Raw genomic sequence first — 18,624 nt, forward strand, 5'->3', positions numbered from 1 at the left:
CTGTGTAACAGTTAATAAAGGTACTACCAATGGAAATAAGTGTATTAATCGGTGGAAAACGAGCGAAGCAAGACCGTGCCATCACGAGTTGTATGCAACACGTAAAAAAGGCAATATAATATAGCTTTTTTAAGTCTGAATTCGACGAAAAACAAAAGAAAAATCAATTTTTTTGTTGTCTGCTGATAAAAAGGGGTATAATGCTTTGCAGGTATAAAAATACCAACATAAATAACTTATAGCGTCATGTGAGGTAAAATATACGACTATATTATTTCCAAATAAGGGATTTAGGTACAATTTTCAGCATACGACAAGCGTACAACATTTCATGTCTCAACACTGCCACAATATAAAATCGAGCGCCCGCTTGTCTCTCTTTGGTATATGTAAAAACTTTTTTTTCGTATAACCTCCACAAGATGTTAATATGTTTTAATAATTTTCAGAAAGTATGAGAAATAAAACCCAATGAAAGATATTATTCGCAGCTGCGAATATGTGCATCAGCAGTTGTATAATGGAAAGACGACAGTGAAAATTTGTACGATACTAGAGTGCCTATGCAATTCCGAATTACGATACAATGTTCCATTGGACATGCATGCATGTCCGAAGGAACAGCCACTGCGGGGACTACAGATGTTATGAAATTCATTAAATATATTCGCAGTTGCGAATATGGACAACCATCAGCTGTATAATCTAATGACGACAATGAAAACTTGTCCTGGACCTGGACTCTAACTTGGATTTCACGCTCACCGAGAACACGCTTCACTGCCAGACCCAAACTCCCATATGCCGTCAACATGGTGAACGACCCAAACTCCCATACGTTTTCAACATGCTTTATCGAGGTTTGGTCCTGCCGTGAAGCGTGCTCGGATAGCCAAATGGTAAGGCGACCGGTCGCGATAAACGGAAAATCCGGACTCGAGACCTGGTGCGGTACAAATTTTCATTGTCGTTATTCCATTATACAGCTGATGGTTGTCCATATTCGAAACTGTGTATACATTTCATGTTTTTCATATCGGCTGTAGCCGCCGCTGTGCCTGATGCATGCATGTCCGAAGGAACATTGCACTGTGTTTCTGAGCAACACAGGCACTGCAATATCGTATCGTATCGTAAAAAGCAATGAAGACAGTACAGTAAATGATGAACCACGTTTCAGTAAAACAAAATCAGTCAAACAATGTTTTGCAGTAGGCGGACGTTCTCTCCAGTCTGTATGTCAGAGTTCTTACTGCGGCACCAAAAATAAGTTAAATATTTATGTTTGCATCCTTGCAGTTGCCGGCATTAGACTCATTCACGCAAGTTGGTTTGCTCTATGTTACACTAAGACCATTTCCGTAGTGCCTGATGTAAACGATTATATGGTGATGATCGATTGACTGAAATCTGAGTGTTTGCACGGAGTACATGAGCTTGAGAACACTGGTGTAGGACAGTGGCAAGCTTTACAAAGCAACTGCAGCAGTGGCTGGTGGCTGCGTGCGCAGGTCTGCTGCGGCTGCAGAGCATCTACCAGAGCCTGCGGCCCGGCGGCGACTCCCTGCAGGTGGCGGCCGTCAAGCGCGTCCACAACGCCTCGGAGGCCATCGACTACCTGCACAGTCTGGAGGAGGTCAGCAGGTAAGACAAGCCACCAGGCCAACACTGCCGACCTGTCTTTGTGGACTTCAGTCCGAAAGCTGTACGATGCAGCTCTACATGCTAGTCTGTCTTGTGCAGGTTTCTTTATCTCTGTATAACAGTTGTAATCTGCGTCCACTTTAACCTGCTCATAGCAGTCAATACCTGGCCTCCCTCTGCAATTTTTACCCTCGAAACGTCCCTCCGTTACTAAACTGACAATTTCTTGATGCTTCAGAATAGATCCTATCAAATGATCCCTTCTTTTAGGCAAGTTCTACCAGTTTTTACTTTCTCCCCAATTGGATTCAGCACCTCTTCATCAGTTGCTCTACCAATCTACTCTTAGACATTTTTCTGTGGTGTCACAAAAGTTTTTATTTTCTTCTTGTATGGGCTTTTCATTCTCCATGTTTCACTTCCGACCAGGGCTCCACTCCCGATAAATACCTTCAGAAAAGTTTTTCTAACAATTAAAGTCGTGAAACTTCCTGGCAGATTAAAACTGTGTGCCCGACCAAGACTCGAACTCGGGACCTTTGCCTTTCGCGGGCAAGTGCTCTAACAACTGAGCTACCGAAGCACGACTCACGCCCGGTACTCACAGCTTTACTTCTGCCAGTACCTCGTCTCCTACCTTCCAAACTTTACAGAAGCTCTCCTGCGAACCTTGCAGAACTAGCACTCCTGAAAGAAAGGATATTGCGGAGACATGGCTTAGCCACAGCCTGGGGGATGTTTCCAGAATCCTGGAATTAAAGTCATGTTCCGCATCAACATTCTTTTCTTCTTTTTCAGAAAATATTTTCTTCATATCCCAAGTCCTCGTTTCCTGTCCTCTCTACTTATCCCATCATCAGTTATTTTGCTGCCCAAATACCTTCAGTTCCTCATTTCGTAATCAAACTCTCTCATCGTCACCTGATTTTATTCGACTACATTCCATCATCCTTGTTTTAATTTGCTTGATGTTCGCCTTATAACCTTTATCAAGACACTAACCATTTTGTTTTACTGATATTACAAGTCCTTTGTCGTCTCTGATGGAACAGAATGTGATCGGTAAACTTCAAAACGTTCATATCTTCCCCTGGAATTTAATTCCTTTTGTAAACTTTCTAGGAAATTTAACCGTATTTTTTATTTATTCATTCTATTTTATGGTCTACATTGGACCACATTAGTCAATATTATCAGTTAGGTTCTTCTGTTTTTCGTTGCCCCAATACTTTTTCATTCTTTCCGACCGTGCCCTTCTCTCCTCATCCTAAATCACCCTTCCCAGTCTCTGTTTCTTGGTAGTGTGATATTTTTGTCCCGAAGCATCTTGAGCGCGTCTGTCTTGCCTTTCAAATCCTCCGTCGTAATATGTTATTTTATCAAGTCCTCCTTGATCTCTCCTATCCATCTAATACCGCTCGTACTATTCCATAACTTCTCAATTATTCTCCTGCTAATTCTGTTTTCTGTTGTCCTAAGAAAGAGATCCGTTTGTTTTTCATTGTACTTGTCCATGGTTCTATTTCTTTACAAACTGTTTCATTTCAAGCTATTCCTCACACTCCGTGTTTTTCGTACTTTTTATTGATACATGTTCTGACTATACTTCTTTCTGTTTTGAGTAATCTGTCTACTGCTACAGTGTTGGTCGTTTTAAATACAGGTATATGCATATGTTATTTGCGACTGTGCGACTTTTTTGTAGTGTTTCATTTTTTTGGCTATTGTGAGGCATTTTTGTAATTGTGTTCTTGGTAACACGATGATTTGTAATCAATTTGTTTATTCTACTCTGCTATGAAGATTTCTCATTCAGGTTGTGTGTTATTATTTCTTCCAAATATTTAAACTTTTCAACAACTTTGATGCCGTGTTCTTCAATTCTAATTTTGTTAGCCAGTGGCGGTTCTGTTAGCATTATATCTATTTTTTAATATACAGAATGGTTCCTTAAAAACAAATTCTTCTCTTATAACGTATGCTTTGGATATCGTATACTGTAAAGGGATTTTCTGTCCGCTCTGTACACCTCTCAATATTTTATTTTGCATATTTTTATGAAACCTAACAGAAGCAGCTAATCTTGGCAGATTAGCTACTTAATCAGAGCACTAAAAGGGGGGAAATATTACACAGTTACTAAATCATGGTAAATTTTATTACTACAAATTCTATCCAAAGGAAGTCAGAGTTTATATGTTGTGCGGTAGTTGATTACAATTATTAAATATCCAATGACATGTTATGCACAAAAACAAGTAGAAAATGTTCTATTTTATAACCTAAATGACAATTTCACTGCTCATAACCTTATCGGAAAAGAAGTCATAATTTATGTTATGCACTAATTACAAATGTATAGAGAGTCTTCTGCTGTCATGTACGGTTACCTAGGCGGTCTTCTACCGTTTCCTCGTTTTCCCCATTTGGCGCTTCAAAGCCTGTTCTACATCAGTCATCCGTAAACACAGCATCTTCATCAAGAAAATTTTCCTCTTCAATAAATTCTCGATCGTCTTTGCCTTTATTAACTTCTTCAAACAAATCATCCAGCATCTTAGTGTCAAACTCAGTACCAGCTAATTTCAGTAGCAAAAGACGAGATTAGCACTGAATAGGGCCAGTGTGACATAAACTAACATTGCTTGGTGTTTCTCCTATGATGCCACACAAAGACGGAAGAAATAGGCCGATTATTAGAAAACAGGTACACCATAACTAAACATTCGTTACATTTACGACAAATGTACCAGTGTTAGCAAACCGCTAGATTTAGGTAATAAAGAATTCAGCCATTGTTAACAACAACGTTTACCATAAACATACTCAAGAGCACGTGTCGCTGATTGTCCAGTTTGGCGGCAACGGCAAAGACATACCAACTAAAATCGAAATTAGATGAGAGTTCTGTAATTTAGGGTTAAAATTGCATTGAACAAATTTTATTGCATAAAATCTTATCTTCTCCAAGGAACTTTTATTTAAATTTTCGCCGCCACATGATGCATATAATTCCCTCAAGTATTAAACAAGAACCTGATAATTTACGAGCATTTTGTTTAGGGCGGTGATTAACGAAACAAATTGGCATCTGCAGTCTGTGCTGTTTTGCAACATAGATTCACTCGGGAATTTCGGTCTGAATCGCGCCCCCACGATTTACACCCCTTGGGGCAGAGGAGACGGGAACCGCTGCCGCAGTCTCGCCCCCTCGGTGTCCTCCTGTCGGCTGGTTTAGTACCGCGGACTGCAAGGACATTCCAGGCCTGTACCTGCCGTCGCTGAGTTACGCAGCCACCACTGTGCCGTCTTCGTCGTCTGCCTTACTGCGGCCGTAACTCAGCAGCACACTACAGTTAATGTCGAACGTGGCGTCGTGGCTTGGCCCGAGGCACTAAAGCGCAGTAATCAACTGCCGTGTGCTGGAGGCCGGGTTCCGTAGTCTCGGAGTAGCGTCGCTGCCTCGCAAGCGGGAATGGCGGGCTCGAGATCCGCCTCGTGCATTTCGGTATTAGGCTCAAATATACCATAGCTGTTAACTATAGAATTCTCTCTAACGAGGACACATCGTTAGTCACCCACGACATTTCTGCAAATAGACTCGTTACCAAACTTCCTGGCAGACTAAAACTGTGTGCCGGACCGAGATTCGAACTCGAGACCTTTGCCTTTCGCAGGCAAGTGCTCTACCAACTGGGCTACCCAAGCACGACTCACGACCCGTCTTCACAATTTTGCTTCCGTCAGTACCTCGTCTCCTACCTTCCAAACTTCACAGAAGTTCTCCTGCGAAACTTGCAGGACTAGCACTACTGGAAGAAAGGATATTGCGGAGACATGACTCAGCCACAGCCGGGGGATGTTTCCAGACACGTTACCGTCTTCAGGAGGGTCCCGACATCTGCTGCTCTTCTGGGATCGGTGTCCCGTGTTAACTGGCCGTTATCTCCTCCATTCCTCCGCTCTCGTCGCTGTCCGTGCAGGTGGTGGCGATTGAGGAGGGGGGGGGGTTGAGACGTCCGGCTGCCAACTGTCGTATTTTGTGACCGAGCTATCGCCGCCGAGTACGGACGACAGTGCACCAGAACGCTTTGCTCTTTATGAGCTCTGTGCAGGTTCCACCCCCGACTCAGTTGTAGGCCACTAACTTATTTAATTAGACCGTCCTGGATCCAAAGTACTTGATGTCTTTAATCAAACAATCCCATAAGGTAGAATACTGCCTAATTGTCTTAGTTTTGTTGTAATCTATGTTATGGCAGGCTGATTCGGTTGTCTTGCGTAATACAGTGTGGAGTCTATGTTCACGGAATCTCTCTTTTAAAGTCTACACAGTTTCCCTAAAGTGTATCTTCCCGCATTGGAAGAGTATTCGGTAGAACTCGGTTTGCGAAGGGCTAAGTCATGGTTTACTGAACCTGGTAGTATCAACTCGTTAGGGGATGGTCGGAAAACACATTTGACATTGTGTCGCTCCAAGATTGTGAGGCCAAGACTGCGTTACAGCTGAGCTGAAACACTTGGAGACAACATTCCTAAGCAATTGTTACAGCATTAAGAACATCAGGCGTGCTTTTAAACTGGTTGTACCTAGACAACATCAGGAAGCAAAACAGGAACACAAATCACTGCAATGTCTCCAGAAAATCCACTATACCACAGTTCGCCGCTCCCACCAGGGCCACCACACGCAACGATGCATGCACAGGTAGGGACTAGATCGGTGTGATGGCTGGCGCGGGCGGGGGGTGGAGGGAGGGGGTGTAACGGCTGACTCCGACTACAGCACAGCTCATCAGGAGCCACCGGAAGGACGCAACACGCCTGTTGGTGGAAATATCGTGGAGAACGAATGACGTGACCCGGTCGGGGACCCGAAAATTCTAAAAGCTACAAAAACACCGGGAAAACATCACATCACGTAGCATTAACATTTTTATGTATTTTCAGCACTGATGGGATCGTCTATACGATTGGAGTTCACCCCCTCGGCGTCACTTAATGCCTGAAGATGGAGTACTGATTGTGAGTCACCTAAAGTCGTCGCTATATAATAAATAACATCTGAAGGACGTCTGCAGGTGTTTCATTTTATTACAAAATTAATTATGTACGTAGATAGTTCATACAACCCGTAAATCGAGAATTATGACGGTTTTTCCCCGTCTTCAGTATCGATACTGGCAAGGTATCAAAATATTTGACATAAACAGCCGTATCTTTTATTGCGTTGACGTAGAAATTTACAGCACGAATGCCGTAGATCTTAGTGCATGACAAATTACACCTTCATACGTCTGCCTACTCCTGTGAAAAGGGATCTTGGCACACGGACAGACAGACGGACGGACAACAAATCACAAATAGATATTGTTTCCGCATCATATAATTACAAATTAACAATTTTTGGATATTTTTCCCCTTACTTGCACTGTCGATCCTTTTCTTCTCGGCAGCATTCATGATTCTAGATCAACCATACCATTTTAAGTTTTGGTGAGTAACTTCGCGAGTATCAAAATATGTGGCGTAACTGGCCGTATCTCTCGATTGCATTGACGTAGATGCTTAAGCTTTGTACACAGCGAATAGACCGTAGTATCTGACATAAATCTGAATCTGATACGTCTACCGATTACTGAGAAAAATGGGGCTTAACAACCGGACAAACAAACAGACAGACGGATAAAAAAAATGACAAAATATTTTTTCGTGTTATGTTATTTCTAGTTAACAATTTTCTGATTTTTTTTCCTTTTCTTGTACTGTGAAACCTTACTTCTTATCAAATTTAATGAGTCTACGTCAACGGAAAGGACATTGTAGGCTTTTATGGGTTAGTTTTCGAGTATGAAAATACGTGAAATAATTGGCCGTATCTTTTGATTGCACTAGCTTTCAAACTTACCATTCTTACACCACCAAGGGACTAGATATTTTAGTAAGTGACATAAATTTGAACTTGATACGCCAAACTGTTCCCAAGACAAATGGTCTTAACAGCCCGACAGATAAACAGACAGATGGATAAAAAAATGACAAAACCTTTTTCTGTGTTATAAAATTACTACCTAACAATTTTCTGATTTTTTTCCTTTACTTGTACTGCGAAACCTAGCCTCTTGCCAAATTTCATAAATCTATGTCACAGGGAAGCGCCCTAAAGGTTTTGTTGAGACTGTTTTCGAGTATCAAAATATGTGACATAAATGGCAGTATCTTTCAACTGAAGTGACTTAGCGGCGTAAAACGTATGCACTTCCAACGAATCGAGGACCTCAATATGCGACGTAAATCTGAACTTGATACGTCTATCCGTTCCTGAGAAAGGTGGCTTTTAACAGTCGGACAGACAGACAGACGGACAACAAAGTGATCATACAAGAGTTCTATTTTACAGATGGAACCCTAAAAAGAATGACAGTTGCGATGTTGCTACCCATAAAGAAGGAAACGCATGTGATAAAGCTTTATAAAAAATTTTAGAAGCCTTAAGAAACTATGAAGAATAAAATTATGACTCACTGCTGTACAGCTCCTACTTCGAGGATAGCAGCAAGAATGACCAATTTCACATTTTTTGTGTTATTTTTTGTGTTCAAAGACTCTGGTCGTAGATGTACACACCGCGTTTATGGAATTCATGGTTGTCTAGTTTGTCCCCTTTTACATTCCAGTAGCGAACAAACAAATACAGTCTTCTAGTTACAACTTCCGAACTGAAGCGAAACAATATTGTTTTACAGCTCGATTACTTGACGTGGAACTGCAGTGTAGTCGGCGTGAGGAAGAGGAAGCACAGCTGAGAGTGAGGGGAAAACGTTTGGACACAAGGACAGAGATAGATATGCCCTGCAATACGGCAACGCCACGGCAATACCTCGGCAGCTACCTGCAACTGCCTGAACTCTCAGCAGTATTGCCCGGTCGTCCTGCAACTTTACCGTGTACTGAAGCCACATTGTAGTAATGTTGGAAGACAACATAATTGCAGCCACACATTCACATAAAATATGGCCCATGTAAACACACCGTAAGTCAAGCATATCTGTAACGTCAGTTCTGTTGTTCGCTTTGACCCACAATCAATCGGCTACATAGTCAAAACGATAACCTAAGTGGCTTCGTAACCATTTTATACAGGATGTACCAGAACTCCACGTCAAAATTTCAGAGTTTTTTCAGGGTTACTTTCTGAGTATTTTGGTGTAAGGGACCCACGATCTCGGGAGACTTGTTACAGGCTAATAATGCAATTAGCATTTATTGTGTTTGTTACCGCAGTCAGCCTTGTTTCCGCGAAAGTACCTTGAGGGCAGTGTACAAGCCTGTAACATGCAATAAACAAAACGTGCAAGACACAACACAAAGTAATGCAAAAATTGTCAGGCATATACAAAAGTACTGTGAGGTGGTTGCCGTCGCGGGAACACGTCATCATAGCACGATTTGCAGTGTCTTGTTGAGAACAACAATGCAATGTTCCTTCGGTCTTGCATGCATTTCGGAAAGAAACAGGAGCTGCGGTGATCGCAGTCGTTATAAAACACATGAAATGTGTTCGCAGTTGAGAATACGAACAATCATCAGTTGCATGAGGCAACGACGACAACGAAAATTTGTGCCGCACAGTGACACGAACCCAGATTTCCCGCTTCATGGGAGCGGTCGCCTGAACCACTTTGTATATCCGTGCACAACCCACGGCCACACCCAGACTTCCTTACGTCGTCGTTCTTGCGTCACAACCTGTACACGTACACACATTATGTATGAGGCTCATTCAAATGAAACCTGGTCAAGGCGTCTACCATTGCCTTACACGTAAGGTGGCACCACGTAACAGCGGGTATGGTGGCGCCATCTATCGGTAGAGAGACTGACGCGTGCGCACCGTTTCATGTTGCATAGCGCCAGTGCTGTTTCACGCCGAAGAGAAGGTGGTCACATAAGTTATCGTCCACTACCGAACGTGCAGGCGTGTAAGCAGGAACAACGAGGAGTGATTCGATTTTTGGCGGCGGGGGGAGTTAGAGGCTGTGAAATGTATCGACGGATGAAGGCAGTGTACGGTGAGTACAGTGTGAGTCGTTCAAGTGTTGTGGAATGGCGCAAACGCATCCTTGAGGGACGCGAGTCACTGGAAGACGACGCTCCTTCTGGACAGGTTCATCGTGTCATCACACCGGAAATAGTTGCGGAAGTCAATACGTTAGTCTTGGACAACCGCAGAGTCACCGTGGAATAGATCCATCGGTTACTGGGTATTATCGTGGGCACCGCCACACCATAATGCATCAACACTTGAATTTTCGAAAATCTGTGCGCAGTGGGTTCCCTAGCAACTGAGTGCCGAATAGCGCAATACTCGGATGGCGCTGTCTTTGAGTCGTCTGCAACGTTATAATGGGGAGGAATATGGCTTTCTGTCGCGTATTGTCAGAGGTGACGAAACATGGTGTCACCAATTTGAACCAGAAAGCAAGGGTCAGAGCAAGCAGTGGAAACGTGCGATTTTACCACCTCCAAAGAAATCAAAGGCCGTGCACTCCAGTTCTGTTAAGGTCATGATGTCGTTCTTTTTTTACACAAGGCCCGGCTGCTTGTCGAGTTCCTGGAACGGGGAACCACCAACAATTCCCAGCGTTATCAAGGCACTTTACAGAACCTTAAACGAGCTATCAAGTCGAAACGCCGAGGCATGTTGTCCAGCGCCGTTATCCTCCTGCATGATAATGCCCGCCCACACACGGCCAATGCGGTGAAGACGACATTGCAGCAGTTTCGGTGGGGAACGCTGGAACATCCACCGCTCAGTCAGGACCTTTCACCGTAGGACTTTCATGTGTTGGACCTCTAAAAGAAGCAATTCGCGGTCATCGATTGGCAACGGATGACGAAGTGTGTGACTGGGTCCAGGCCAGGATCCGACAGCAGCCTACTAGCTTCTTCAAGGATGGAATCGACCGGCTAGTGTCGCAACGGGATAAATCTGCGAACAGTCTGAGTACGTGTACTGTGTATAACTACATTCTTGAGTTAATAAAATTTTTACCGTTACTTTACACTAGTGACCGTGTTTCATTTGAATGCCCCTTCTAGCTCTACATGGGAGAAAAGCGATGCAAGGATGCATGTCCAAAGGAACATTGCGTCATTCTTCTTAACAACACGGGCACTGCAGTATAGTATTTATCCGCCAAAACCAAGTAGCGACTTTCAATTAAAATGTCCACTCCTGTGCAGGAATTTCATAATGTGTGTAAGAGTACAACTCTGGTTCGTGTTCCGGTCCGGCACAAAATTTTCACTGTCGCCAATCCCCTATACAGCTGATGGTCATTTGTATTCGCAACTGCGAAGTCATTTCATGTACCTCAGCAAAGCGTAGTTGTGCCGCTCTTCCACTGCATCCAGTGAACCAGTGCACGAGTTGCATACCGGCTGACTCTTCATCAGTAGGTCTATTCGTAGTACTTCTTTGCGTCACTGTTAACGCAGGGCGAACATTACCAGAAAACAAAATTTTACCCAGAATCGAGCAGTACTGAATGCAAACTTGAGGGCAGTGTGGTAAGAAGGACGTTACTGTTGCCAGCAGAATACTGTATATTGTGAGGGAATGGAAACAAGACACATCATGCATACCGTCGACATATGTACACTATTTTCAGTGCGAGACAGATACAAAGCTAATTGGGGCAAGAAACCAACCGAAATGCAATAACTCTGTGACGCGCCACGGGACACAGTCCGTCACAAGTACCCGTAATGTATCCCTGAACAACCTGGGACAGTGTTTATCAAATGGTTCAAATGGCACTGAGTACTATGGGACTCAACTGCCGTGGTCATCAGTCCCCTAGAACTTAGAACTACTTAAACCTAACTAACCTAAGGACATCACACACACCCATGCCCGAGGCAGGATTCGAACCTGCGACCGTAGCAGCAGCGCGGCTCCGGACTGAAGCGCCTAGAACCGCACGGCCACCGCGGCCGGCTACAGTGTTTATCAGTGGAGTTGTACTTGGACCTGTAGAGCTAGCATTCGTGCAAATTAGTTCTGAGCTGCCTAGATTTAAATATAAGAAAACTTCTCTTTCCTTCCTAATACGTCTCTTTCTTATGTTCTCATCACTTAATACAACGTTTACATCATTCAGGACCCGGCTCGCATCTTTCGCAACACCATTGGTTCACCCTTGCTCGTTACCCAGCTACCAGCATACATTCTCTTGCTGGGTTGTAAGATTACTTGCAAGAATTGTAGTATTACTTGTAAAGATGCTACCCAACCTTCTCTGCCACTGTTCATGATTATTTTCTTATGTTACCTCTCGCTACATGCGTTCTTACGTGCATGCACCCATTTTCCTTATTGGCTTCTACACATGCACAGAGATGCTTTCAACTAAGTGGTCTGAAAAACTGCTCTAAAACAGATATAAGATTGAAAGTGACCTCAAAACCTTTATAAAACTATCCAAGTAATTCTTATAAGACCACAATAAATTCTTCAGACTTCACATTCTTTTGACGCTAGTGAGCTTCTACAACAAGATTTTCTTCTTAAACGCATCTCCATCAAATCAGAAAGAAGTTACTTTGCAATGTCTTACAGTGAGCAGCTTGGAGTTAAGTCCACGTAAGTGTGAAGTCTGCAAATCCACTCCAGGTGTTCTAATTTTCGTTACTCCTCTCTTTTTTCCCTCGTAAATTCAACAATAACTAGTTTTAAAGTGAAAAATTGTTCCTTGCATGCCCTTTGACGTAACCAACATACTTTCCAGTAATATTTGAAGTCGCCATACTCTTCGTGAAGTTGCATTTAAAGTTGTTGCAACTGACAATGGGATAAAGCGTGGGACTTCAGAACTTTCACTGTACGTTCCATCAATTTGCTCACGTCCACGCACCTGGAAATTTAGCAGAAAAATGTTCAATTGTGAGTGAAATCTTATGGGACTTAACTACTAAGGTCATCAGTCCCTAAGCTTACACACTACTTAACCTAAATTATCCTAAAGACACACACACACATCCATGCCCGATGGAGGACTCGAACCTCCGCCGGGATGAACCGCACAGTCCATGACTGCAGCGCCCAAGACCGCTCGGCTAATCCCGCCCGGCGAAATTTAGCACAGAGTGCTTCTTCACGTACAGTAAAACGAATCCTGCCAGTCGATTGTTCCAATTTTTCGCTCTTTCATTGTCAACTTAATCTTTAAATTCTTTCTGCGTGGTAATGTAATGACGTTTAATGGGAAATAAGCAGTACCCGTCACATACGCGAATTGAGAATTCTCATCCCTCTCTTCTGTCGCTCCCATTCGTTTTAAAGCATTGTAATGACAGATCGCTAGACTGCCTCTTTTTGTGCAAACAGCCGCTGGATCTTTGAATTATGAACAAATAGTAAAGAGTGTACAGCGTTGACTCCACGATTCTGCCTAACTGAAGGAATTGTCACGACCGAAAAAAGCCATATCGCAATGCTAAATGAAATTTCGCGCTGTATCGGGTACTTCCGTGAAGGACCAAACAAAGCCGAGTTACAGAGACCGTGGTCTTGGTATGAGCTAATAGTAGGGTTCGAGTGCGGCGCATAACCCGCGAATCCATGGACCCAAGTAGTCAACAAGTCACTGAAAAAGTGCCTCGCATTGTCATGACGATGTTACGCCTTTGGTATATGTATGTAATATTTTAGTTTTCCCACTACTCAGTCCTTTTATCTGGATGATGTTCAATTTTGTAAGCAGCATTTTATCTGAACTTGACCTTCGTTACCCATCATACAATCATACATGCTCTGCTTTATGAGATTTAGTTTCTCTTACCAGTGTGAACGTAGCTTCCATCACCTACGCACATCATTTCTTCAATTTGGTTTACCACTATACAATTATTATAGATTTCCTATATCAGGATGATGTACCATGCACTCTATCATGTTTTAAATTGGACTACCGACCTCTCGACGTTGAATATTTTTATCACAATTGGACAAAGAATGTTGGGTCATCTACAAGCTATCGATTGAAGTAAGTTATGAAATAAATGTAAGTATTTAATTTTCATGTACTGAGGTAGCAAAAGTCATGGGATAGCGATACGCACATTTACAGATAAATGTAGTATGGCGTACACGAGATATAAAAGGACATTGGCGGAGCTGTCGTTTGTACTAAGGTGCTTCATGAGAAAAGGTTCCCGACGTGATTATGGCCGCACGGGGGGGAACTAAAAGACTTTGAAAGCGGAATGTTAGTTCGAGTAAGAGGCATGGGACATTCCATTCCGGAAATAATTACGGAATTCCGTATTCCGAGATCCACAATGCCGAGAATACGAAATTTAAGGCACCGCCTCTCACCACGGACAACACAGTAGACGACGGCCTTCACTTAACGACCGAGAGCAGCAGCATTTGCGTAGAGTTATCAGTGCTAACAGACAAGCAACATTGCGTGAAATAACCGCATAAATCAATGTGGGACGTACGGCCAACGTATCTGTTAGGACAGTGCGGCGACATTTGGCGTTAATGGGCTGTGGCAGCAGACGACTGAAGCAAGTGCTTTTGCTAACAGCACGGCATCGCCTACACCACTTCTCCTGGGTTCGTGAGTCTACACAACCGGAAAACCGTGGCCAGGTCATATGAGTCCGGAGTCAATTGGTATAAGCTGATAGTAGGGTTCGAGTGCGGCACGTAACCCACGAAGCCATGAACCTAAGTAGTCAACAAAGCCCTTAGAAGCTGGTGGTGGCTCAATAATGGTGTGGGTTGCGTTTACATGGAGTGGAATGGGTCCTCTGGTCCAGCTGAACCGATCATTGACTGAAAATAGTTATGTTCGACTACTTGAAGACCATTTGCAACGATTTCCGATGTAATGTTCATGGATGACAACGCGCCATGTCGCCGGGCCACAACTGTTCCCGATTGTTTGAAGATCATTCTGGACAAATCTAGCGAACAATTTGGCTACCCAGATCGCCCGACATGAATCCCCTCGAACATTTATAGGATGTAATTCAGAGGTCAGTTCGTGCACAAAATCCTGCACCGGCAACATTTCGCAATAGTGAAGGGCTACAGAGGCAGCATGGGTTTATCTACAATGCACTTCCAACGATTTGTGAGTCGAGCTGCTACGTTACGCCAGGCAAAAGGGGATCCGGCACGATACTATGAGGTATCTCATGACTTCTGGCACTTCAGTGAATAGTTCAACTTCGATTTGACCGAAACTGGATCTTTGTACGTTTTGCTCTTGTTTGTATACAAATTTATCCCTGGAGATGTGGCTCTAACGCCTCGAAACTAGTGGGATCATCATACAGCTGAAGCGATCTACTTCCTCGTGAAAAAATCTACATCTGTGGTTGCGCACAATACAAAGTTTGCTGGTATATTACTACGATATATTATGTTGTTGGTATAAGTTCCTTTTATTTTAATGAACATGTTTCTGATGAAGTTACATAGTTCTTGTTCTTGATATTTTATCAATTTTTACAGCACTTGCATTTTTTGTATTTATAGTTTGAACGAATTTATTTGATGTTAATCAATTCAGTTCAAGAGCAGAAGCTTCTTGCACGAACGCATTTTGTCTAATTTACTTGTGAAGTTGTCGATACTGATGCTGGAAACTCTACAGCATCAGACCACAAATTAAATTTTACGACATATTGAATGGGTGAAGTTCATCCTGGATCAGTCACATTTGGGTTCATTGGTGCGTTTTACATAGACAATGAATGCTGTACCCTAAGTATAACTGTTCAACATAGATGTCCCTTCAACATTAGAGAAGGTTCACCAGCTCATGTGGCAAAGCATAATGCAAAAGTACACTACTAGCCATTAAAATTGCTACAGCAAGAAGAAATGCAGATGATAAACGGGTATACATTAGAGAAATACATTATACTAGAACTGAGATGTGATTACATTTTCACTCAATTTGGGTGCACAGAACTTGAGAAATCAGTACCCAGAACAACCACCTCTGGCCGTAATAACGGCCTCGATACGTCTGGGCATTGAGTCAAACAGAGCTTCGATGACGTGTACAGGTACAGCTGCCCGTGCACCTTCAACACGATACCACAGTTCATGAAGAGTAGTAACTGGCGTATTGTGACGAGCCAGTTGCACGGCCACCATTGACCAGACGTTTTCGATTGGTGAGAGCTCTGGAGAATGTGCTGGCCAGGGCAGCAGTCGAACATTTTCTGTATCCAGAAAGGCCCGTACAGGACCTGCAACATGCCGTCGGGCATTATCCTGCTGAAATGTAGGGTTTCGCAAGGATCGATTGAAGGATAGAGCCACGGCTCATAACACATCTGAAATGTAACGTTCACTGTTCAATGTGCCGCCAATGCGAACAAGAGGTGACTGAGACGTGTAACCAATGGCACCCCATACCATCACGCCGGGTGATACACCATTAAGGCGATGACCAAATACACACTTCCTATGTGCGTTCACCGCGATGTCGCCAAACATGGATGCGGCCATCATAATGCTGTAAACAGAACCTGGATTCATCCGAAAAAATGACGATTTGCCATTCGTGCACCCAGGTTCGTCGTTGAGTACACCATCGCAGGCGCTCCTGCATTCGTGCACAAAGGTTCGTCGTTGAGTACACCATTGCAAGCGCTCCTGTCTGTGATGCAGCGTCAAGGGTAACCGCAGCAATGGTCTCCGAGCTGATAGTCCATCCTGCTGCAAACGTCGTCGAACTGTTCGTGCAGATGGTTCAAACGTCTCCATCTGTTGACTCAGGGATCGAGACGTGGCTGCACGATCCGTTACAGCCATGCGGATAAGATGCCTGTCATCTCGACTGCTAGTGATACGAGGCCGTTAGGATCCAGCACGGCGTTCCGTATTACCTTCCTGAAGACACCGATTCCATATTCCGCTAACAGTCATTGGATCTCGACTGACGCGAGCAGCAGTGTCCCGATCCGATAAACCGCAATCGCGATAGACTACAATCCGACCTTTATCAAAGTCGGAAACGTGATGGTACGCATTTCTCTCCCTCACAACAACGTTTCACCAGGAAACGCCGGTCAACTGCTGTCTGTGTATGAGAAATCGGTGCGAAACTTTCCTCATGTCAGCACGTTGTAGGTGTCGCCACCGGCGCCAATCTTGTATGAATGCTCTGAAAAGCTAATCATTTGCATATCACAGCATCTTCTTCCTTTCAGTTGAATTTCGCGTCTGCAGCACGTCACCTTCGTGGTGTAGCAGTTTTAATGGCCAGTAGTGTATAATGCAGAAAGACATCCCTAATCTATTTGGAGAACCACTCCTGCATACGTGTTAACGCCAGGAAATGTTTTCTGGAGTACTAGAAGCCTCATACATGACTTTTTAACACCTGTGTTTCTACCATCGCTCAAGATCTACATATACTGTCTGATCAAAAGTATCTGGACACCTGTAAGTGGACCCTTTGAGTTTACGAGGGCTTTATCTCTATCGGTGACAGTTGCAATGAGGTTTCTGAATGTCTGTGGAGGAATGGCAGCCTATTATTCCTCAAGAGTCCAACCAGAGAAGGTACCGTTGTAGGACGCTGGGGTCTAGATCGAATGGACGTGATTTTTTTTTTATAGTTTAAAGCTGAAACGCAGCCAAAATCTCTCAGGTAAACAGAAGCTAAACGATGTCAGTTAGCGTAAGGAGGGCTGTGCGTGAAGCGTTCAGTGAATCGAAAGTAAAATTCTATGTACCGACTTGACAGAAAATCCTAGGAAGTTCTGGTCTTACTTTAAATCAGTAAGTGGCTCGAAACAGCATATCCAGACACTTCGGGATGTTGATGGCATTGAAACAGAGGATAACACGCTTAAAGCTGAAATACTAAACACCTTTTTCCAAAACTGTTTCACAGAGGATGACCGCACTGCAGTTCCTTCTCTAAATCCTCGTACAAACCAAAAAATGGCTGACATCGAAATAAGTGTCCAAGGAGTAGAAAGCAACTGAAATCACTCAACAGAGGAAAGTTCACTGGACCTGACAGGATACCAATTCGATTCAACACAGAGTACGCGAAAGAACTTACCCGCCCCCCTCCCCCCCCCCTCCCCCCCTCCCCCTCCCCATCTAACAGCCGTGTACCGCAAGTCTCTAGAGGAACTGAAGGTTCCAAATGATTGGAAAAGAGCACAGGTAGTCCCAGTCTTCAAGAAGGGTCGTCGAGCAGATGCGCAAAACTATAGACCTATATCTCTGACTTCGATCTGTTGTAGAATTTTAGAACATGGTTTTTGCTCGCTTATCATGTCATTTCTGGAAACCCAGAATCTACTCTATAGGAATTAACATGGATTCCGGAAACAGCAATCGTGTGAGACCCAACTCGCTTTATTTGTTCATGAGACCCAGGAAATATTAGATGCAGGCTCCCAGGTGGATGCTATTTTCCTTGACTTCCGGAAGGCATTCGATACAGTTTCGCACTGTCGCCTGATAAACAAAGTAAGAGCCTACGGAATATCAGACCAGTTGTGTGGCTGGATTGAAGAGTTTTTAGCAAACAGAACACAGCATGTTGTTATCAATGGAGAGACGTCTACAGACGTTAAAGTAACCTCTGGCGTGCCACAGGGGAGTGTTATGGGACCATTGCTTTTCACAATATATATAAATGACTTAGTAGATAGTGTCGGAAGTTCCATGCGGCTTTTCGCGGATGATGCTGTAGTATACAGAGAAGTTGCAGCATTAGAAAATTGTAGCGAAATGCAGGAAGATCCGCAGCGGTTAGGCACTTGGTGCAGGGAGTGGCAACTGACCCTTAACATAGACAAATGTAATGTATTGCGAATACATAGAAAGAAGGATCCTTTATTGTATGATTATATGATAGCGGAACAAACACTGGTAGCAGTTACTTCTGTAAAATATCTGGGAGTATGCGTGCAGAACGATTT

The 18,624-nt window shown here is 43.6% G+C and overlaps 1 protein-coding gene across 1 annotated transcript in view; it reads left to right on the forward strand.

Moving 5' to 3' along the window:
* LOC126480873 (glutamate receptor 1-like) overlaps positions 1-18,624 on the forward strand; it is a 377,262-nt gene that overhangs the window by 246,434 nt on the left and 112,204 nt on the right. The window contains exon 5 of the mRNA XM_050104251.1: positions 1,512-1,644. Within this exon, the coding sequence (XP_049960208.1) occupies positions 1,512-1,644 (133 nt within the window). The remainder of the gene's footprint in view (positions 1-1,511; positions 1,645-18,624) is intronic.

Source organism: Schistocerca serialis, chromosome 5 (assembly GCF_023864345.2).
Source record: "Schistocerca serialis cubense isolate TAMUIC-IGC-003099 chromosome 5, iqSchSeri2.2, whole genome shotgun sequence".
In the NCBI taxonomy this organism is placed as follows: domain Eukaryota; kingdom Metazoa; phylum Arthropoda; class Insecta; order Orthoptera; family Acrididae; genus Schistocerca; species Schistocerca serialis.